The sequence below is a fragment of the Streptopelia decaocto genome (genome assembly GCF_964273445.1).
Source record: "Streptopelia decaocto genome assembly, chromosome: 1".
NCBI lineage: Eukaryota > Metazoa > Chordata > Aves > Columbiformes > Columbidae > Streptopelia > Streptopelia decaocto.
The window spans coordinates 667903-690416 of NC_138663.1; the positions used below are offsets into that span (position 1 = coordinate 667903).

The following is a 22514-nucleotide window of genomic DNA, read 5'->3' on the forward strand; positions in this document are numbered from 1 at the left end:
CACGCTGGGCTGTGGTGGCACATCCCTGTGAGCGCTGGAGCCACGCTGGGCTGTGGTGGCACGTCCCCCACCGTGTGGGCTGGAACCGCGCTGGGCTGTGGTGGTGCATCCCCGTGAGCGTCGGAACTGCGCTGGGCTGTGGTGGCGCGTCCCCCACCGTGAGCGCTGGAGCCGTGCTGGGCTGTGGTGGCGCGTCCCCGTGTGCGCTGGAACCGCGCTGGGCTGCGGGCGGCACACGCTCTGCTGGCTGCTCCTGGAACCTGAGGATGTGACACTCACCCACTTTGTGCTCCTGGAACCCGAGGATGTGATGCTCACCCACTTTGTGCTCCTGGAACCCGAGGATGTGACGCTCACCCGCTTTGTGCTCCTGGAACCCGAGGATGTGATGCTCACCCGCTGTCTGCTTCTGGAACCCAAGGATGTGATGCTCACCCGCTTTGTGCTTCTGGAACCCGAGGATGTGATGCTCACCTGCTTTGTGCTCCTGGAACCCAAGGATGTGATGCTCACCCACTGTCTGCTCCTAGAGCCCAAGGATGGGATGCTCACCCACTTTGTGCTTCTGGAACCCGAGGATGTGATGCTCACCTGCTTTGTGCTCCTGGAACCCAAGGATGTGATGCTCACCCACTGTCTGCTCCTAGAGCCCAAGGATGGGATGCTCACCCACTTTGTGCTCCTGGAACCTGAGGATGTGATGCTCACCCGCTTTGTGCTCCTGGAACCCGAGGATGTGACGCTCACCCGCTGTCTGCTCCCTTGCACCTTTGTGTGGTGGCTCAGGGTGGCTTTGGGAGCTGTTCTGCCATCCCTGTGTGGGGACAGTGAGGTTGGGAACGGCGGAGTGTGCTCTGGAGGAGCCACCTCGTTAGCCAGCCCAAATTAATGCACAGTTAGATTCTCACAGGGATCCAGGCTGTTATGGCAACAGGCCCAGAAGCACAAAAGCATCATGGAGCGTTTTTGCGTTTCCCTGGCGATGAACAGCGCGGTGCGTGCCGTGGGTGGCCGGGTTGCCACGAGGCCGTGGCATCACCAGCTGCGCTCCGGGCACGCTCCCATTACCGAGCCATGAGGCCAGGTGCTCGGAGATGGGTTCTTACTGGTCCTTGCTGGTCACTGGAGGCTCCACTGTGGCTCAAACCCTTTATTCCTGCGTGCGCCCACCTCTGGTTTATCCTGGTGAGGCCTCGTTGCTCTTTGTAGGAGCACATGTGCCCCGCTGCGATGGAGACGCAGTTCACGCTGCTTGAACAAAGCTGAGAGACAAGATCTCCACAGCAGGTGGCAAAGGGACGTGTCTGGTTATTTGTCATTGCAGTTCAGTCTTCCAGTTGGGCACGTGTGGGACGGAGCAGGACAGAGGGGTCACAGCAGCTGCCGTGCCGTGGGTGACAGGCGGTGCCCCCTCTTCTCCGGGCTCAGCCCCCCCGCCCCGGCCCTCTGCGGCACCTGGAGCAGCCCACGGGGCTCCAGGGTGGTCGGGCAGCCCCTGGGCGGCCGCTGTGCGTGTTCCTGCAACACGGAGCGGCAGGCACTGGGCTGAGATCCGGCAGGACGAGGGGACGATCTCATGAGGTGCTGCAGGCTGAAGGAGCCGCCTTGCCCCGTGCTGGGCTGTGTCAGCCTGGCCACAGCGCGTCCCCCGACGCTTTCCACGTGCGGCGTGCGTTGGGCAGAGCTGCTCGGGTTCCTCGGGTGCCTCCGCGTTGTGGAGAACGGCTCCACATGCTGCAGGAGTTGGTCGGGCTCCTCTGCAGCCTGACCATGCCCTGGGCCAGGGGCTGATCCTGCCCTGGGCCCATGTCTGTCCATCCCCGGGGCTGAGGTCTGTCCATCCCCAGGGGCTGAGGTCTGTCCATCCCTGGGCCGAGGTCTGTCCATCCCCAGGGCTGAGGTCTGTCCATCCCTGGGCCGAGGTCTGTCCATCCCCAGGGCTGAGGTCTGTCCATCCCCTGGGCCCGAGGTCTGTCCGTCCCCAAGGGCTGAGGTCTGTCCATCCCCAGGGGCTGAGGTCTGTCCATCCCCGGGGCTGAGGTCTGTCCATCCCCAGGGCTGAGGTCTGTCCATCCCCAGGGGCTGAGGTCTGTCCGTCCCCGGGGCTGAGGTCTGTCCATCCCCAGGGCTGAGGTCTGTCCATGCCCGGGGCTGAGGTCTGTCCGTCCCTGGGGCTGAGGTCTGTCCGTCCCTGGGCCTGAGGTCTGTCCATCCCTGGGGCTGAGGTCTGTCCATCCCCTGGGACCACATCTGTCCATCCCCTGGGCCCAGGTCTGTCCATCCCCAAGGCTTGAGGTCTGTCCATCCCCTGGGCCCACGTCTGTCCATCCCCTGGGCTTAAGTCTTGTCCATCTTGACCATCCACCAAGGGTGAGGAACATCCGCTGAGTGTGAGGAACATCTGCCGAGGTGAGGAACATCCGCCAAGGGTGAGGAACATCCACCAAGGGTGAGGAACATCTCCTGAGGGTGAGGAACATCTGCCGAGGGTGAGGAACATCCACTGTGGGCGAGGAACATCCTCCGAGGGTGAGGAACATCTGCTGAGGGTGAGGAGCATCTGCCGAGGGTGAGGAACATCCACCAAGGGTGAGGAACATCCACTGAGGGCGAGGAACATCCGCCGAGGGTGAGGAACATCTGCTGAGGGTGAGGAACATCTGCCGAGGGTGAGGAACATCCGCCAAGGGTGAGGAACATCCACCAAGTGTGAGGAACATCCACCAAGCGTGAGGAACATCCGCCGAGGGTGAGGAACATCTGCCAAGGGTAAGGAACGTCTGCCGAGGGTGAGGAACATCCACCAAGAATGCGGAACATCTGCCGAGGGTGAGGAACATCTGCTGAGGGTGAGGAACATCTGCCGAGGGTGAGGAACATCCACCAAGGGTGAGGAACATCTGCTGAGGTTGAGGAACGTCTGCCGAGGGTGAGGAACATCCACCAAGGGTGAGGAACATCCACTGAGGGCGAGGAACATCCGCCGAGGGTGAGGAACATCTGCTGAGGTTGAGGAACATCCGCCGAGGGTGAGGAACATCCACCAAGGGTGAGGAACATCCGCCAAGGGTGAGGAACATCTGCCAAGGGTGAGGAAAATCCATCAAGGGTGAAGAACATCTGCCAAGGGTGAGGAACATCCGCCAAGGGTGAGGAACATCTGCTGAGGGTGAGGAACGTCTGCCGAGGGTGAGGAACATTTGCCAAGGGTGAGGAACATCCACCAAGCATGAGGAATGTCCACTGAGGGTGAGGAACATCTGCTGAGGATGAGGAACATCCACCAAAGGTGAGGAAGGTCCGCCGAGGGGTCTGCACAAGTTCAAGGGTGCTGCCGAGGGTGAGGAGCATCCTCTGAGGGCTCGACACGGAGCCGTCTGACCTGGCCAGCCCTGATCAGCAAGTGCTGGAGCCAGCAGAGCAGCCCGTTGGGTCAAAGCCGTGGTGCTCGCCATGTCCTGACCCAGTTCCTTGGTGCTGGCTGCTGGCTCTGCCGGGCAGCGCCGGAGCTCGGTGACCTCAGGTCTGCATGGCTCGTGGAGGGACGGGAGCTGGAGCATCCTCAGCAGAGCTGGAACATCCTCAAGAGAGCTGGAACATCCTCAGGAGAGCTGGAGCATCCTCAGGAGGACTGGAGCAGCCTCAGGAGACCTGGAACATCCTCAAGAGAGCTGGAACATCCTCAGGAGTGTTGGAGCACCCTCAGGAGGGCTGGAGCACCCTCAGCAGAGCTGGAACATCCTCAAGAGAGCTGGAGCATCCTCAGGAGGACTGGAGCACCCTCAGGAGACCTGGAACATCCTCAAGAGAGCTGGAACATCCTCAGGAGTGCTGGAGCACCCTCAGGAGGGCTGGAGCACCCTCAGCAGAGCTGGAACATCCTCAAGAGAGCTGGAACATCCTCAGGAGGGCTGGAGCACCCTCAGGAGGGCTGGAACATCCTCAAGAGAGCTGGAACATCCTCAGGAGGGCTGGAGCACCCTCAGGAGAGCTGGAGCATCCTCAGGAGAGCTGGAGCACCCTCAGGAGGGCTGGAGCACCCTCAGGAGGGCTGGAACATCCTCAGGAGAGCTGGAGCACCCTCAGGAGAGCTGGAGCATCCTCAGGAGGGCTGGAACATCCTCAGGAGAGCTGGAGCACCCTCAGGAGGGCTGGAACATCCTCAGGAGGGCTGGAGCACCCTCAGGAGAGCTGGAGCACCCTGGGCAGCGCACGGCGCGCTGTGCCCAGGGCAGTCAGGAGCGCGGGGCTGTGGGACTCGGTGGCCGAGGGGCTGTGTCCGAGCGGGCAGTGCGGGTGGTGAAGAGAGCGCCTGCAAGAATCTGCTTTCCTCCCACCTCTCCCATCCGCGATCTCTCCCGAGTATTGCTGTTCGTGCTGAGAGCAGTTGGTTTCCGCAGGGAACAGGCGTTATTCCTGCTGTTCCAGGGGACGGGGTTGGAGACAATCGGCTTGGGAGGCAGAACTGGAGCGAAGCCGCTCGCCCTCTGTCGTGGGATCCGAGGGCAGTTCCAGCTGGAAGCAGGAGCTGTCTGTCCAGCTCCAGCTGCAGGCAGGGTCCACGGAGCTCACATCACGCTGCTCAGGGCTTTACCCAGGCTGGACTCCACAACCTGCCAGGATGGAGGTTGCACACCCTGTTCCACTGCTTGGCTGTCAGCATAAAACCCCTTTTTCCAGCCAGAACCTCGCGTTTCAGTTTTGCCCATTGCCACTTGTCTTCCCGCCGTGCACCAATGGGAATCACAGAGTCATAGAATCCCAGGGTGTCAGGGGTTGGAAGGGCCCTGGAAAGCTCATCCAGTGCAATCCCCCCATGGAGCAGGAACACCCAGCTGAGGTTCCACAGGAAGGTGTCCAGGGGGTTGGAATGTCTGCACAGAAGGAGACTCCACAACCCCCTGGGCAGCCTGGGCCAGGCTCTGCCACCCTCACCCCAACAAGTTGCTTCTCATAGTCAAGTGGAACCTCCTGTGTTCCAGTTTGCACCCATTGCCCCTGGTCCTGTCCCTGGTTGTTGGCAAAGCCTGCCGTTATCTTCTGGACCTCGCTGGATTCCCAGGGCTCGTGCAGCCCGTTCCCCCAGCCTGGCCGGGTCCTCTGGAGATGTCCAGCTGGTCCTCGAGCCCGCTGGGGCTTCAGGTGTCACTTTCCATAGAGCTCCCCTCCTCGCGTAAGGAAAAAAGTGGAGGAGAGAGCTGCTTATGGCAGAAAAAAATAGCAAGTGGGAGCAGAGAGGATGAGATGAGGAATTGTAGAAGCAGGTGTGTAAAATACACCAAAAACTAATGCCCACACCAGGGATACATTTAGACTGTCTGATTGTCCCCTTCACCCTTCCTTCACTTGAAATACTTCGCTTTTAACGTGTTAAAAGATGTTCCCAGCAGGGATCACGAGCGCAGGTGGGACGGGGCCACCAGCCACGCTGGTCACAGTGCAGCGCGCACTCGCCGAGCCACTGGCTCCGGGGCCAGCGTCCCCTCCGGGCTGGCGGCCACCAGCCATGCTGGTCACAGCGCAGCCCACGCTCACTGAGCCGCTGGCTCCAGGGCCAGCATCCCCCAGGATGGTGGCCACCAGCCGTGCTGGTCACAGCACAGCCCGCGCTCACCGAACCGGTGGCTCCAGGGCCAGCGTCTCCCTGGGCTGGTGGCCACCAGCCATGCTGGTCACAGCACAGCCCACTCTCACTGAGCTGCTGGCTCCGGGGCCAGCGTCCCCCTGGGCTGGCAGCCACCAGCCACACTGGTCACAGTGCAGCCCGCGCTCACCGAGCTGGTGGCTCCGGGGCCAGCGTTCCCCCAGGCTGGCGGCCACCTGGCCAGGCCGCTCTTTGCAGATCAGGACATTGGAGAAAGACGAACCAGCTTCCCAGTTTATTCCTGAAATAGCTCTGGCTGGACAGGTAGTACCCGCTGCAGGGCGCTCAGCGCAGCCCTGAGCCCTGCAGAGACCAGAGCGTGTTCTGGAACAATCCGGGCACGGTCGCAGAGCCCAGCGCTGCACAAATTGCCTTGTTTCAACTCTTGGCCATTCCCAGGCAGAAATAAGCATAAAGGCATGGCTGGTGTTTCGGATCTTCCTGCTCTTCAGAACGTGGCAATGTACTGATCAAACGGTGGCTCCAACTAGGGCAGGATCAGGATCGTCCCGCAAGCGTTGCTCTTCGGCAGATGCCCAGGGAAGAGTGAAAACAGGACAAGGACGTGGTGTTTCTGCTGAATACTCACCCAGGCAGCTCCTGTCCTCAGTTCAGACGTTTCTGTGCCCACAAAAAGCGCATCCTCCGCGGCTTTGTCCGGGCTCTTTGAACTTGTTTTGTGCTTCCCGTTCATTGTGCTGCCTCGGTACTAAAAATCCCCAAACCGTGTTCAGCAGGAATAGCGCAGCTTTGAGCACAGCGATAGGCTGCTCCGTGCGCTGAGACGCCAAGTTCGCTGCTCAATGGCCAAAATATTCCCTTTTCCCCGGCAGACTCTGCAGTTGGTGCGATTGCTAATGTAACACGGGGCGCCCTTGCCAAAGCACTTGGGATGCTGGTGGACATGACAGAAAGCATCGGTGCCACGCGAGCAGGTGGTGGCGGTGCCAGTGCGGCGGTGCCGGTGCAGTGGTGCCGGTGTGGCGGTGCCGGTGTGGCGGTGCCGGTGCGGCGGTGCTGGTGCGGTGGTGCCGGTGTGGCGGTGCCGGTGCGGTGGTGCCGGTGTGGTGGTGCCGGTGTGGCGGTGCCGGTGCGGTGGTGCCGGTGCGGCGGTGCCAGGCCGTGCTGGGCGCCATCGCCAGCCTTCTCTCCATTTGCAACCCTGACAAGGGCCGAGCTGGGGCTGGAGAGCAGGGGACGTGGGAGCGGAGCAGAGCGGGGGACGTGGGAGCGGAGCAGAGCGGGGGACGTGGGAGCGGAGCAGGGCGGGGCCGCGGGGCTCAGCTGGTGAACGTGCCGCCATGCAAGGGCTTGCACGGTATTTGCTGTATTAATGGTATTCTCCTCCTACTGTTTTACTTAGCAAGACTCTCATACTTTTTCAGTATTCCAAGTGCCTGAAAAAGCTCTCACTGTGCACGCAGGTAGTAAGTGAACAGTCAGAATGACAGAATGCGGCTTCCTTGGGTACTTGTGATCCTTGAAACACGCAGCTGAAGTCTGTGCCAGACGCAGCTTCTGCGTTCTGTCTGGCACACGGAGCACATGTCACCCTCGGGGACGGGGTGACAGAACCGCCAGAGCCGTGCGTGGCGCGGCGGGTCGCGCTCGGGGCTGCCGGCGGGGCCGGTGCTGGCTCCACCGGCGCTGCCGCGGGCTGCAGAGCGCTCGGCCGGGCTGGGAAGCATCGGGCACCGCCGTGCGACGGATTTAAACCGGCGTCAGACTTTGTGAGAGTCTGTGGCCGCCCTCCCGTGCCAAGGGAACAGGAGCAAAGGGCCGAACTGCAGACGCTTGCGCCAGGCAAACGGGGGATGCAGCGGGAGGTCACTGCGGAAGGACAGTGGGACAGGGACAGAGGGACGTCATAGATCCGGTTTGTGTCGACTGTCGCGCTCTGGGTTCTCTGGAGCCGTCCTCCCTGACTCCACCGCTCTCCTTGTGTTCCAGGTGAAGACGAGAAACTCGCTGCTTCGTTACTGGATGGGAAGTTTCCCCGGAGCACATCGATGCAAGACACTGTCAGGGAAGGACATGGGATTCCACCCCCGCCTCAAACAGCCCCACCCCCGCCTCCTTCTCCATATTACTTTGACACAGGCCCCCCTCCATCCTTCTCGCCACCTCCGCCCCCAGGAAGAGCTTATGATACCATAAGATCGAGCTTTAAGCCGAGCCTGGAGGCCAAACTGCACGGGCTGCCGCAGGTGATCAGCGCGGCCGAGGTGTACGATCAGGCGAGGACCTCCATCCCGTACCCGGAGCGGCAGAAGAGGGCGCGCTCCATGATCATCCTGCAGGACTCCTCCCATCTTCCCGTGGAACCCACGGAGATCCCCCGGCCTGGCCCCTCCGCGACCCCTCCCGAGAAGCTGAAGAGGAAGGGGAGAGTGATCGACAACCCTTACGCCAACATGGGGCAGTTCAACGTCAGCCTGTTTGCCCCCACCAAGCCCCAGAGGAAGAAGAGTCCGCTGGTGAAGCAGCTGCAGGTGGAGGACGCGCAGGAGAGAGCGGCTCTGTCCATCACCGGCGGCTTCACCAGAGAGCCCTCTCCCACGCGCCGGAGCCATCGCCTGAGCGGGGTGGAGTACCAGCACCACGCCGGCATCGCTCAGGTCGAAGCCACGAGCATCCCCTTCGCCACTGCCATCGCCGGAGTCATGAAGGACCGAGACCGTCGCCTGGATGAGAGGCGGAAATCCACTGTCTTCCTCTCGGTGGGGGCCATCGAAGGGACGCCCCCCAGCAGCGACATGCCGTCCTTGCAGCAGTCCCGGTCCATCGACGAGCGGTTGTTAGGAAGCCGAGATGTACTACTGCCTTCCCCTGTCTCAGCTTTAAAGCCATTAATCAGCAGCTCCTCCTCGACGTTCATCCACCCCCTGACGGGCAAGCCCCTGGATCCGAACTCTCCTCTGGCGCTTGCGCTGGCCGCAAGGGAGCGGGCCCTGTCCACGCAAGTCCCGTCCCGCTCGCCCACCCCCATCCACAGCCCGGACTCCGACAGAGCAGCACCCCTGTTCGTGGACATCCAAACCAAAGAACCCGAGAGGGGGGAGCTGGAGAGCTTGGTGTCCCCTGCCTACTCACCCGGAGGCAAAGGGGCCATCGGCACGGACTCTGGGACTTTGGCCCCTGCCAAGAGCCAGTGGGGGACTCCGTCCACGCTGAGAAAAGAGACCGAGGCACGAGCAGAAACACCTGGGAAGGAGGAGAAGAAACAAGAAGACAAGAAGTCCATGATTATTAGCATAGTGGACACATCGCAGCAGAAGACCGCTGGCCTCATCATGGTTCACGCCACAAGCAATGGCCAAGACGAGATAGGACTGGAGATGAAGGAGGAGCAAGCGGCTGTCCCCGAGGCATGCACAGAGCCGGCCGAGTCGCCCCCGGCGGAGCCCCAGCCCAGCCCCGTGGGAAAGCCCCCGGCCAGCCCGGTCTCCGACAAGACGCTGGGCCAGGGCAGCTCGGAGGAGGAAGTGGAGCCCTACACGGTGACCCTCCCGCCAGCCCAGCTGTCCTCGAGCGACGAGGAGACCAGGGAGGAGCTGGCCAAGATAGGGCTGGTGCCTCCACCAGATGAGTTTGCGAACGGGGTACTGGTCACCACCCCCGGCACACCGGTCAGCCACCTGGCTACGCCTAGCACGCCATCCATACCAGCGGCAGCAGTAGCACCTTCTACCACTGGCGGAACACCCTCAGGGAAGCCCTCCGACGCCCCCGTCGCCCCCGAGTCTGCTGCAGACTCGGGAGTGGAAGAGGTGGACACCAGAAGTTCAAGTGACCATCACCTGGAGACCACAAGCACCATCTCGACGGTCTCCAGCATGTCCACGTTGTCCTCAGAAAGCGGGGAGCCCACTGACACATACACTTCCTTTGCGGATGGACAAACTTTTATACTCGAGAAGCCACCAGTGCCTCCAAAGCCAAAACTCAAGTCCCAGCTCAGCAAGGGGCCAGTTACTTTCAGGGACCCACTTTTGAAGCAGTCTTCGGACAGCGAGCTCATCTCCCAGCAACATGCGGCCACGCTGGCATCAGCCAGCATCGGCCGGCCACGCTACCTCTTTCAGAGAAGGTCCAAGCTATGGGGGGACCCCATGGAGAGCAGGCCCATCCATGGGGCTGACGATGACAAGCCAACTGTGATCAGTGAGCTAAGTTCCCGACTACAGCAGCTGAACAAGGATACTCGATCACTGGGGGAGGAACCGGCCGGGTCCGCCCTAGACCCCGGGAAGAAGTCGCCGGTGGTCGCAGCACGGTAAGACGCCGGCGCCTGGCCGGGACGGGGCGGGGGCGGGCGAGCGGAACGGAGCTGTGCGGCGAGCCGCGCGTGCTTTGGGGGTGTCTCCGAGATGGCAGGACGTAGCTGCGGGGAGAGGCGATGCCGGGACGCGCTTCCAGGCGGGGTGTGATTTGTTGTGGCTCCTCTCGACCCCCGCACACGTATGAGCTCGCACTGTTGCTTTTTCCCTCAACCTGCCCTCCTGTTGTTCCGTGTTCCTCCTGTCTCGATGCTCCTGTGAAGCCGCTGTGCCGAGTGCTGGGTTTCACTTGTACACGTTTGCTCCCGCACGGTCAACACCGATGTGTGTTCCTCTAGTGCTTCTCATTTCCGAGGAGCTCCAAATGTCAGGCTGAGCATCCCAGCCCCGGGCAGACCCTGCGGTGCGGGACCGTCACCGGCTGCTGTCACAGTCCCTGCGCGCGGGGCCGTCACCGGCTGCTGTCACAGTCCCTGCTGTCACCAGCTGCTCTGTCACAGCCCCTAGAGAGGTCCCAGCAGCACTGGCCGCGTTGGCCAGGGCAGAGCTCGGCACGTTCCCGGCACAGGCCGCTCTGGTGACCTCAGGGAGGTCTGGCCGGGCGCAGCCGGGGTGTCACACGTGGCTCCAGGCTGGGGGTGCAGCCGTCCCCCCCGGTGCTCACAGCTGCCATGTCCCGGGGGACACGCGTCCCCGTGCCGGGGGGGCTGCTGGCTCAGAGGTGTCTCTGCGGATCCTCAGCCCCAGCGTGAGCCCAGGAGAGCCGACAGCTCACAGCAGAGCGACTGGGGCACCAGGAGCCTCTTTCTCTGACGGTCACCCGGGTTCACTGTCCCTCCCGGCCGGCGGGTGACACCGGTTCCCTCTGCCACGCTGGAGCGGTGACCGTTGCGCTCCCGAGCAGCGGGCTCTCCATGTCCCTGCCAGCCCCGGCCTGGGCTCTGAGCTGCTGCCCTGTGAGCAGCGGCCCCTCCGCCCCACACCTTCCCCAGCACCCCCACTGAAACAAAACTGAACCGAAAACTCCAAATTAGAGCTCGAGATTTGAGAGCGAACCCTCACAGGGCTTTGGAATCTGAAGTTACAGCAGGAAGTGACCCAGAATCTCGGGTCTTGCTCTGCCCTTTGGGGCCACAGCCACACGACACCGCCCACGGTCAGCGGGTGCCACCGGTGTCCCCAGTGGGTGGCTGCGGGGTCAGCGAGGGGCCGGCTCAGCAGGGAGCTCTGCACGAGGGGAACCTTCTCTTGGGAAGGTTTTTCCAACCAGATCATCGCAGTGACAGGTACAAACCCGGCTGGTGACATTTCAGGCTGTATCATGGGGGACACAGTGTCCTGTCCCCAGGGAGTGTCCCTGTAGCCCTGTCCCTGCCAGCGCCACGTTGGCGGTGCCGTCCTGGCCGCCCTGCTCGCCCCCCTCTTGGCAGGTACCAAATCCCCGCTGTGGCCGTGCCGTGCGTCCCCACGTGCACGTTACGGCTGTTCCCTGGAGACCTGTGACCCACACGTGGTCACTGCTCCGTGGGGAACCGTGGGGTCCTGTGCTGGATGCTCCGAGCCTGGTTGCATTTGGGGACCCTTCTGAAATCAGGCACATGCCTCGTGTTCCTAAATCGTGCTGACTGGGCATATCTTTGGTGATGCTGGAGAACTTGGGTGTCCCCGGTTCCCGTGGCAGCCGGGCGGCTCTCAGCTCGCCCTTTGCTGGAGGTCTGGGGCAGTCACCTCCCTCAGCCCCTTTGGTGTCCCGGAGCCAGCAGCACCGTGACCAGGTGGTGTCACAGCGCGGCTCACGTCCACCGGATCACCGTGCCCAACTGATCCGCCGGTCCTCACGCAGCCTCCTGGCAGAGACCTGCACGTACCCCCATTGCACGGGGGTGCCCCCATTGCACGGGGATGCCCCTTGTCCATTTCACAGGGATACCCCCTCTCCGTCCTCTGCCCCTGTTCTGCCCGTCCCCTCCTTCATGGCCCCAGGGCCACCAGCACGTCCCCTTGGTCCCCGTGCTGCCACTGGCATCCCTCACCCCGTCCCTCTGGGAGCAGCAGCGCCTGCCTGAGCTCCTGCCCGGTGATGTGATCCCGCTGCATGTCACCCCTGTAGGCACCCTGTATGTCACTTCTGCAGGGACCTCCCCATATGTCACCTCTGCGGGGACCCCGTATGTCACCCCTGCAGGGACCCACCCCCATATGTCTCCCCTGTAGGCACCCCATGTGTCACTTCTGCAGGGACCTCCCCCATATGTCACCTCTGCAGGGGACCCTGTATGTCACCTCTGCAGGGACCCCCCCCCCATATGTCACCCCTGTAGGCACCCTGTATGTCACCTCTGAAGGGACACTCCCTGTATGTTCACCTCTGCAGGGACACTCCCTGTATGTCACCCCTGCAGGGACCCCATGTGTCACCCCTGCAGGGACCCCATGTGTCACCCCTGCAGGGACCCATGTGTCACCTCTGCAGGGATCCCGTATATCACGTCTGCAGGGATCCCGTGTGTCACCTCTGCAGAGACCCCGTATGTCACCTCTGCAGGGACCCACCCCCATATGTCACCCCTGTAGGCACCCTGTATGTCACCCCTGCAGGGACCCCATGTGTCACCTCTGCAGGGATCCCGTATATCACCTCTGCAGAGACCCCGTGTTATCACCTCCGCAGGGGTTCCATGTGTCCCCCCTGCAGGGACCCCACGTGTCCCCCCTGCAGGGAGCCGTGTGTCCCCTCAGGAGCCCGGTGGGTCCTCCTGGCCATGCCCGCGGTGCCACCCAGTGCTGGCACGTCCCCCGTCCCGCAGAGTTCGTGTTCTCGGTCCTCACTCTGAAGTCCTGGCCTTTCATCTCTGAGATCTGTGTGCTCCCGGTTATGTCAAAGACTTGAAATATTTCCCAACAAGTCAGCTGTAAATAGAATATTTAATGATGTCAGCTACTCTCCTTCACTCTGAAAATGTCTCTCTTTTATGAAATTGCTGTAAATTCAGAAAATAATGGAAAGAGCAGTTAGATAAGCTTAGATGACCCATTTCAGGACACATTTTCCAGTCCCTGGGCCTGTCCTGAGAGCGACAGTATCACCTAAACCTGCCCAGGCACCGCGGTGCTGCCGGGGGGCGGGACGGTGCCGGCGTGGTGGCCGCGGCTGCAGGGTGGCCCTGGGTGTCCCTGGGGGGTGGCAGGTCCTGCACCCCTGGCCGGGCGTCCCCAGAGCCCGGGCGATGCTGCCCCAGAGCCCTCAGCCCCCGCACCGGCGGCACCCACGGGCTGTGCCTGGTGGTGCCGCGGCCTTTCCCGCAGCTCGTAGAAACGGCCGGGAGCCAAACCAGAGCTCCGACCTCGCGGTGTCCGGAGTCCCCTGGGAGCTGGGGACGATGCAGTGTCCTGGCAGAGTGTCCCCAGGCTCCGGTGTCCTGGCAGAGTGTCCCCAGGCTCTGGTGTCCTGGCACAGTGTCCCTGTGCTCTGGTGCCCTGTCACAGTGTCCCCGAGCTCCATACCCTGGCACAGTGTCCCCAGGCTCCGGTGTCCTGGCACAGTGTCCCCAAGCTCCATACCCTGGCACAGTGTCCCCAGGCTCCGGTGTCCTGGCACAGTGTCCCCAGGCTCCATACCCTGGCAGAGTGTCCCTGAGCTCTGGTGCCCTGGTACAGTGTCCCCAAGCTCCATACCCTGGCAGAGTGTGCCTGAGCTCCATACTCTGGCAGGGTGTCCCCAGGCTCCAGTGTCCTGGCAGAGTGTCCCTGAGCTCCATACCCTGGCAGAGTGTCCCCGAGCTCCATACCCTGGCAGAGTGTCCCTGAGCTCCGGTGTCCTGGCACAGTGTCCCCGAGCTCCATACCCTGGCAGAGTGTCCCCGAGCTCCATACCCTGGCAGAGTGTCCCTGAGCTCCGGTGTCCTGGCACAGTGTCCCCGAGCTCCATACCCTGGCAGAGTGTCCCCAGGCTCCAGTGTCCTGGCAGAGTGTCCCCGAGCTCCATGCCCTCGCAGAGTGTCCCCAGGCTCCAGTGTCCTGGCAGAGTGTCCCTTAGCTCCAGTGTCCTGGCAGAGTGTCCCCGAGCTCCATACCCTGGCAGAGTGTTCCCAGGCTCCGGTGCCCTTCCAGGGCCCGCGGGAGCTGCCGGCACAGGCGAGCGCCTTGCAGACCATGGCAGGTTTCCTTGCTGCAGTTTCTTTCCAGCCCATGAAGCTGCTGTGGGTTACAGCAGTTCCGTTGGGAGCAGGGAGCCTCCCTTTGCACAGGGTGGCTCTGGAGCCCTGGGGTGTTTCTCTTGCAGACGCCTGTGAGGGTCCTGCCCAGGACCCCCAGGGACAGAAGACACAAAGCGCTGTCTCCAGGCTGGCTCTGGCCATCTCCTCCTCCCCAGAGCCTTCCAGAGCAGGACGTTGGGCAAGAGGGACTGAGAAAGAGGCCAAGAAATACTGAGAATGGGACCAGGAAGTCAGAGTTAAGGCGACCAGCAGGGACGATGTTGATTGTGTCCTGCCCGCTGCTCGGGCCCGTGTCACCGTCAGGGCTGTCCCGGGTTTAGATTGCGGGGTGACAGTAAAACCCTGGCAGGTGTCTTGTTAACCCCCTCTTCCCCCCCCACTTCCCCCTTTTGCCCCTCCCTCTGCCCCCTTCCCACTCAGGACAGGCGATCAGGAGGGAAAGGAGGACAGAGAGAAGAGAGCTGGAAAAATTAACAATGTTTTACTAATGCTACTAATAAGAATAGAGAAAATAATACAAAATATACAAAACCAATGTTGAAAGTCTCAGCAACTGCAGAGCCGGCACCCGAAGTCCTGGACTGGACTCTGCAGCCAACTGGAGCTGGATTCAGTCTCTCACTAGGCCTCAGTTCGCAGGGACGACTCGCAAGGTCCTCTCCTAATGTCGCCATAAGCAGCAGGGAAAAAGCAAAGGCAAAAGGGAAAAGGGCCGAGGTCATCGTGATCTCCCACTTTTATATGAAGTATTCACGTGAATGGGATGTTATACACAGTTGGCCAGTTTCTTGGTCACTGGTTTCTCGTTGCCCCTCTCGCGAGATGTCCATCCATGCTTATCAATAAGTTAGCATTCCATTGCTCTGTTTACCAAAAACATGTGTCTGGTTCTCCAGGAAAATGCAGCTAATATGAAGCTTTAGCTGACAGGCTAAATTCACTGAAAGAGAAACCTGCTTTTAACAAAACCAGGACACCACAATAAAGCTGACGCTGACGAGCGCGAGGTGTTGGTTTCTGATTAGCGAGCAGCGGGTCAGAGCCAGCGGTGCACGCGCCAGCTCAAGCGCTGCGTTAGCGCCGGGGCCGAGCTCGCGCGCTTCAGGGTGACTCACGTTCAGTGTGCAACGTCCAGCCCTGTGTCGAGACGCCGTCTTGTCTGTGTCCCCTTGTCCTGTGCCTGGCGTGGCCCCCCAGCCTCAGCAGCCCGCGTCCCCTCACTGCACGGGCACGCCGCAGCCTCAGCCCCAGCCCGGTGCCGGCGCCGCGTGGGCGCCCCAACCCCGCGGAGCTCGGGGGGCTCGGCGCCGCGCGGCTCCGCAAACACAGCCGAGAACGGGGTCAGCGGTGCCGTGCAAAGCGTGTGTGTTTGTTTGTTTGCTTGTTTGTTTATCTTTAAGCGACAGCCGAACGTGCCAACTGTGCCACGCGAAGCAGAATTTTAGATGCAAAACGAAGTTTTTCAGGTGCTGTTCTGGAAACCCACAACTGCTTTGTATTTCTACAGATCTGAAAGAGAGACAGAAGAAAAATAAGCCCTTTAGGCATTTAGCTCCTAGGGTAAAGCTACCTCTTTCTATATAAGCTCATCAATTAATTCTGTTTCAGTTAATGGTGTAACATTTCTGGCGCAAGCTTCCAGCCGCTGCAGACACAACCCCCTGTTTCCTTGTAGGCTTCTTGTCTCTTCACGGCGCCCAAAGCCGCACACAAAGCGGAGCTGAGCTTGCTTTCCAGCGCCAAGGGACCTGTCTGGAGGGCGATGGGAAGGCTGGCGCTCCCCGGGGAGCTGGGGCCACGCGGGGGGGCGCTGGTGACAGGAGGTGGCCCCCGCCCAGCCGCAGGGTCACAGTATGTTACAGTATGTTTGGGATGGGAAGGGACCTCAAAAGATCATCTAGTCCCAGACAGGCGGGAGCCCCTCGGCCGGTGGCAGCTGCTCCTTTGGTGACACCGAGCAGAGCGTCTCCTGCCCAGGCTGCCAAGGGCCACAAAGTCCCCCTAAGCTCCCCCCTGTCTCCCCAGCACCCCCCGAAGGGGACGGCAAAGCTGCGGGAGACTGGCAGCTCTGCATCCCCCCCTGCAGCTGGACTCGGAGATGCTTGATGCACCTGTGCAGGTAACTGAACCGCCCCCGTGGCCCCCCCGCTGCGGAGGCAGCGCAGCCGTGCCGAGGGGGCTCCCGGCTCCTGGTTGCCGTGGCGTTGTCCCCGCGCTCCCGCGGGACGCCAGGCCGAGGACAGGGCTCTCCTGGGCCCGCGCCGCCGCCGCAGCTTGTCCACGTAGACGTGGCTCTGCCGCCGGCACGGAGCCGAGCTGGGGCTGCTCGAGACAGGCTGCAGGAGGCTGAGTGTTGTGAGAAGCAGGAGTCCTGGGGCTGCTGTGGAAATGGGGAATTGAGAGCACACACACGGCAGGAAACGCTCCCCGGGTCGGAGGGGCAGGACCCGGCACCAGCGCGGTGCCGCCGCCACGGGTCTGGGTTTGACACCGGTGTGCATTGCCTACAAGGAGACAGGGGCGCTGCGGGTGGCAAGTCCCAGCATGTGTCCATGTCACAGCAAGCACAGCTGCTTCGCCTCATCTGGTCACTAACATCTACTAATCACAGCTCATCCGCGCATCCCGCCCCGTGAGTAGAAGAGCAATCGGTGACTCTGCCTCATGCTTGTCCAGAGCGAGACGTGGGAGGAGCAGGGAGGGGCTGTCCGGATGGTCCCCGGGTCCCACCGGGGCTGCGCCGGTGCCGGAGCGGCCGGGAGAGCAGCAGTGGAGCCCGAGGGTTCAGCTCGGGGCAGGGCCCGTGGCGCAGGGTCTGATCGCAGGTGCAGGAGGAGAGCTGGAGGGCCCGTTCCTTTCGGAGCTTTGGCAAACTACAAGTGGAAGTCCCAGAAAAAGGGCTTTTCCTCTTGTACAGAGAAATACAAAGGGACCCTTTCAAACTCCAGTTCTTGTGTCAACAAGCGGGAGGTGGAGCAGCCGCTGGGGAGGTCTGCGGGGCCGCTGCTTCCACCCGCTCTGCAGCCAGAGCCTGGGGACACCCCGGGCCAGCACAGGAGACACAGGTGTCCTGTGGATACCAGCGCTGAATTTCCTCTTCCTACGAAGGTCAGAGGGGTGCAAAGCAGGCTTGCTGCAATGGGAGTAGTTAGGGCAGAAGCAGCTCTTAGGTCCATAATGCTCTGCCCCCAGCCCCTTGCAGACAGCCGGGTTGCTCCTGGGTCTCCCGCTCCAGGGCGGAGCGCAGGCCGGTGGGAGCTTGCGGCTGGGAGGCTCCAGGCTGGTTACTGGGAGGCTCCAGGCTGGTTACTGCTCCAGCGGTGAACTGCCCAAGAAAAGCTGCAGCTGGAGCTCAGGCCCCTGTATGGAGAAGCATGAGAGGGAGAGCGTCCGCGGTGCGTTCAGGAGTCCTCTTGCTCTTCTACATCACCCCTCCAGCGCCGCGGGTCGGTCACCGTGACACCGCGGGGACACGGCCCCGGCGGTGCTGCGTTCCCTGGGGGTAACCGCGTCCCTCTGGCCGTGAGCTGAGCAGCGCCGGCTGGACCTGGCACGGCTCAGTCTGCGCCGGACCCTGGCACGGCTCAGTCTGGGCTGGACCCTGGCACAGCTCGGTCTGCGCCGGATCCTGGCACAGCTCGGTCTGGGCTGGACCCTGGCACAGCTCGGTCTGCATTGGACCCTGGCACAGCTCGGTCTGTGCTGGACCCTGGCACAGCTCGGTCTGCGCTGGACCCTGGCACAGCTCGGTCTGTGCCAGACCCTGGCACAGCTCGGTCTGCGCTGGACCCTGTCACGGCTCAGTCTGTGCCGGACCCTGGCACAGCTCGGTCTGCGCTGGACCCTGGCACAGCTCGGTCTGTGCCGGACCCTGGCACAGCTCAGTCTGGGCTGGACCCTGGCACAGCTCGGTCTGTGCCGGACCCTGGCACAGCTCGGTCTGCATTGGACCCTGGCACAGCTCGGTCTGTGCCGGACCCTGGCACAGCTCGGTCTGCATTGGACCCTGGCACAGCTCGGTCTGTGCCGGACCCGCTGCGGGTGGCCCGGCAGCTCCTGGTGGCACGTCCCAGCGTCCCGCAGAGCCAGCAGCCCCCGCTGTGAGCAGCACGGTGGCCTGGGACAGGCACGGGCTCTGCACGGCTCCCGGCCGGTTCTGCCCATTCTGCCTGCAGAAAAGGGATCAAACCTTGAATGGAAGCAGCGACCACTTGGTGTTTGTCGCCCTGTGCCAAACACAACTATTGCTGGAGGCCCCGGCACAGCCGGGTACAGCAGCGCGGTCAGGGGGACAAGCAGGAGGCGGCTGTGTCACCGAGGTGAGACGAGGCCTCTCGCTCTCTCCCAGCAGCCACAGCCGAGGGGGTTTAGGAGGTTTGGGAGGCTCGGTGAGCAGCCCAGCGCCCGGGCAGCGGCGCGGGGTCTGTCTTGCTCCTGCGAGGAGACGCAACGCGTCCCCTGCTCACCGCAGAGCACGTGCTGAGTTGTCCCCCACAGCCCAGGGCGAGTCCTTGGGCGCAGCTCAGGGCTCCGCAAGGGGTTCAGCCAAGCTCCGAACCAGAGGGACCGTGATTATCCCCCCTGGGAAACACTCACGCACTGGCGAGGCCCTAAAACAACCTGTAGCAGTTACTCTCAGAACCATGAACGCAAAGCTAACACAGCCATGGGGTGAAGTCACAGCGATGTGAACTGTATTTGCCGCTCTTTCTTGTTCTTGCTGTGGGGCATTTTTCTCATGCATATGTTGTTTCCTCCCCTCCCTCTTCTCCCTTCCCCATCTCTGTCCCGTCCCGTCCCCATCTCTGTCCTGTCCCTTCCCCATCTCTGTCCTGTCCCTTCCCCATCTCTGTCCTGTCCCTTCCCCGCCTGTCCCTCCTCCCTCCCAGCTGTCACAAGTAGCTCTGTGGAACCCTTCAGGCTTTGGCTGTTGAACTCACGCAGTTATCAATGTCCCATTTCCTTCAGTAAACACGCGAACGTGCCCCGGCTGGTGTGGGATGTCCCGACCTTCCCCGGCCCCAGCGCCCCGTGTTGGCCCTTCCCCGGGTCCCCTCGCTGCCCCGGGATCGCCCCGTCCCCAGAGCTGCCCAGAGCACCCCCAGCGCCAGAGACCTTCTGCTCCCAGTGCCACCTGTCCCCATCCCCGGCCCACTGTGCCACGCACACTGTGAGCTCTGTCCTGTCCCCGTCCCCACTGTGCCGTGCACACCAGAGGGTCTGTCCCATCCCCACTGTGCCACACACACCGCAGGGTCTGTCCCATCCCCGTCCCCACTGTGCCACACACACCGCAGGGTCTGTCCCGTCCCCACTGTGCCACACACACCGCAGGGTCTGTCCCGTCCCCACTGTGCCACACACACCGCAGGGTCTGTCCCATCCCCGTCCCCACTGTGCCACACACACCGCAGGGTCTGTCCCGTCCCCACTGTGCCACACACACCGCAGGGTCTGTCCCATCCCCATCCCCACTGTGCCACACACACCGCAGGGTCTGTCCCATCCCCACTGTGCCACACACACCGCAGGGTCTGTCCCGTCCCCACTGTGCCACACACACCGCAGGGTCTGTCCCGTCCCCACTGTGCCACACACACCGCAGGGTCTGTCCCGTCCCCACTGTGCCACACACACCGCAGGGTCTGTCCCATCCCCACTGTGCCACACACACCGCAGGGTCTGTCCCGTCCCCGTCCCCACTGTGCCACACACACCGCAGGGTCTGTCCCGTCCCCACTGTGCCACACACACCGCAGGGTCTGTCCCATCCCTGTCCCTACTGTGCCACACACACCGCAGGGTCTGTCCCATCCCCGTCCCCACTGTGCGACACACACCGCAGGGTCTGTCCCATCCCCACTGTGCCACACACACCGCAGGGTCTGTCCCGTCCCCACTGTGCCACACACACCGCAGGGTCTGTCCTGTCCCCACTGTGCCACACACACCGCAGGGTCTGTCCCATCCCTGTCCCCACTGTGCCACACACACCGCAGGGTCTGTCCCATCCCCACTGTGCCACACACACCGCAGGGTCTGTCCGGTCCCCACTGTGCCACACACACCGCAGGGTCTGTCCCGTCCCCATCCCCACTGTGCCACACACACCGCAGGGTCTGTCCCATCCCCATCCCCACTGTGCCACACACACCGCAGGGTCTGTCCCATCCCCGTCCCCACTGTGCCACACACACCGCAGGGTCTGTCCCATCCCCACTGTGCCACACACACCGCAGGGTCTGTCCCACCCCCGTCCCCACTGTGCCATACACACCGCAGGGTCTGTCCCATCCCACTGTGCCACACACACCGCAGGGTCTGTCCCATCCCCACTGTGCCACACACACCGCAGGGTCTGTCCCATCCCACTGTGCCACACACACCGCAGGGTCTGTCCCATCCCCACTGTGCCACACACACCGCAGGGTCTGTCCCATCCCTGTCCCCACTGTGCCACACACACCGCAGGGTCTGTCCTGTCCCCACTGTGCCACACACACCGCAGGGTCTGTCCCATCCCCGTCCCCACTGTGCCACACACACCGCAGGGTCTGTCCCATCCCTGTCCCCACTGTGCCACACACACCGCAGGGTCTGTCCTGTCCCCACTGTGCCACACACACCGCAGGGTCTGTCCCGTCCCCACTGTGCCACACACACCGCAGGGTCTGTCCCCTCCCCGTCCCCCACACCACCGGAGCCCCAGCCCCGCACGGCGCAGGAGCCACCGAGGCGCGCGGTGCCGCCAGACGAAGCCCGTTCACTCTTCTCCGCCTCGTTGCTGCCGGACCGGAGCTAACATCTCTCTCATTGCCTCTCTTCCTGCTCTCCATCTGCATGTCCGCGCTGCTCTGTCTAGAACCGCCTCTGGCCTCCGGCGGGTGGGCGAGTTGTGTAAGTGAGCATGTTCTCATCCCATAGCAGCCTCCCGGCCCCCGCCCGCGGCCCCGCTCCCTGCTCCCACCCGAGAGCGGGCAGCGGCGCCCGCTCCGGCATGCGCGTGTCCCGGCCCCGCTGTGCCCGTAGCATGTCCGTGTCCCTGTGCCGTGGTGTCGTGTGCTGATGCTCGTAGGTGGCGACTGAGGAAATTCCCTTGGGCTTCCATGGGATTCTTACTGGGCCCAGATGAGCCCCTGTGCCCCCGGCACGGCTGCCCAGGCATGGCCAGCAAGGGCTCTGCAGGGCCACGGCTCCCTTGGAGCGACCAGCCCCATGGGGAGGGACCCCAGCGCTATGGGGAGGGACCCCAGTGCTTTGGGGAGGGACCCCAGTGCTATGGGGAGGGACCCCAGTGCCTTGGGGAGGGACCCCAGCCCAATGAGGAGGGACCCCAGTGCTTTGGGGAGGGACCCCAGCCCTATGAGGAGGGACCCCAGTGCTATGGGGAGGGACCCCAGTGCTATGGGGAGGGACCCCAGCCCTATGATGAGGGACCCCAGTGCTATGGGGAGGGACCCCAGCCCAATGAGGAGGGACCCCAGTGCTTTGGGGAGGGACCCCAGTGCTATGGGGAGGGACCCCAGCCCTATGATGAGGGACCCCAGTGCTATGGGGAGGGACCCCAGCCCAATGAGGAAGGACCCCAGCCCCATGGGGAGGGACCCCAGCCCTATGAGAAGGGATTCCAGCACTATGGGGAGGGAACCCCAGCCCCATGGGGAGGGACCTCAGTGCTATGAGAAGGGATCCCAGCCAGGGTGGGGAGGGCCCCCAGCCCCATGGGGCTGGGCCACTGCCCCCCAGGACGCAGCGTCTCATTTCTGCCCCCAGCAGCTCCCCCCATGCCGCTGGTGCGCGGGGCTCCCCTTCCCCGCAGGGCCGTGACTTCACAGCCCTGGCTGTCCCTGGGTCACCTTCTGGAGCAGAGTCCCACCAGACAGAGGGGACAGCAGCTTCCGCTCCTGCTCCGGAGATCGTGCAGCCCCCCGGGGTGGGGTCAGCGGGGAGGGGGCTGGAAGAGGCCAGGAGGGCAGCGCTGCCTCCAGCACCCACCCCGAGCGCAGGTGACGCACAGTGTCCCAGGGAAGTCACTGTTGGCACGAACTTGAACCTGAGACAGCTGTAGGGAAATTGGGGCGCAGAAAACTGCCCCCCCTTCTCCCAGACTGGTTAGTGACTGTGCTGGAGGGGTCCCTGCTGGCAGAGCTCCTCAGCCATGTCCCCAGCCGGTCTCAATTGTCACCAGAGCTGCTGGAGTCCCTTTGCAACCCCATGGCTGGTGACTCATGTGCACTCACCAGGTCACCTGAGTGCATGGCAGGGTCCCTGTCCCCATCCAGGAGGTGACCCATGGCAGGGTCCCTTTCCCCATCCAGGAGGTGACCCAGGGCAGGGTCCTTGTCCCCATCCAGGAGGTGCCCCGTGGCAGGG

At 62.9% G+C, this 22514-nt stretch overlaps 1 protein-coding gene across 3 annotated transcripts in view; it reads left to right on the top strand.

Moving 5' to 3' along the window:
- SHANK3 (SH3 and multiple ankyrin repeat domains 3) overlaps nt 1-22514 on the top strand; it is a 393528-nt gene that overhangs the window by 348541 nt on the left and 22473 nt on the right. For all 3 annotated transcript variants that reach the window (XM_082076373.1, XM_082076372.1, XM_082076371.1), the window contains exon 22: nt 7595-9920. In XM_082076373.1, the coding sequence (XP_081932499.1) occupies nt 7595-9920 (2326 nt within the window). The remainder of the gene's footprint in view (nt 1-7594; nt 9921-22514) is intronic.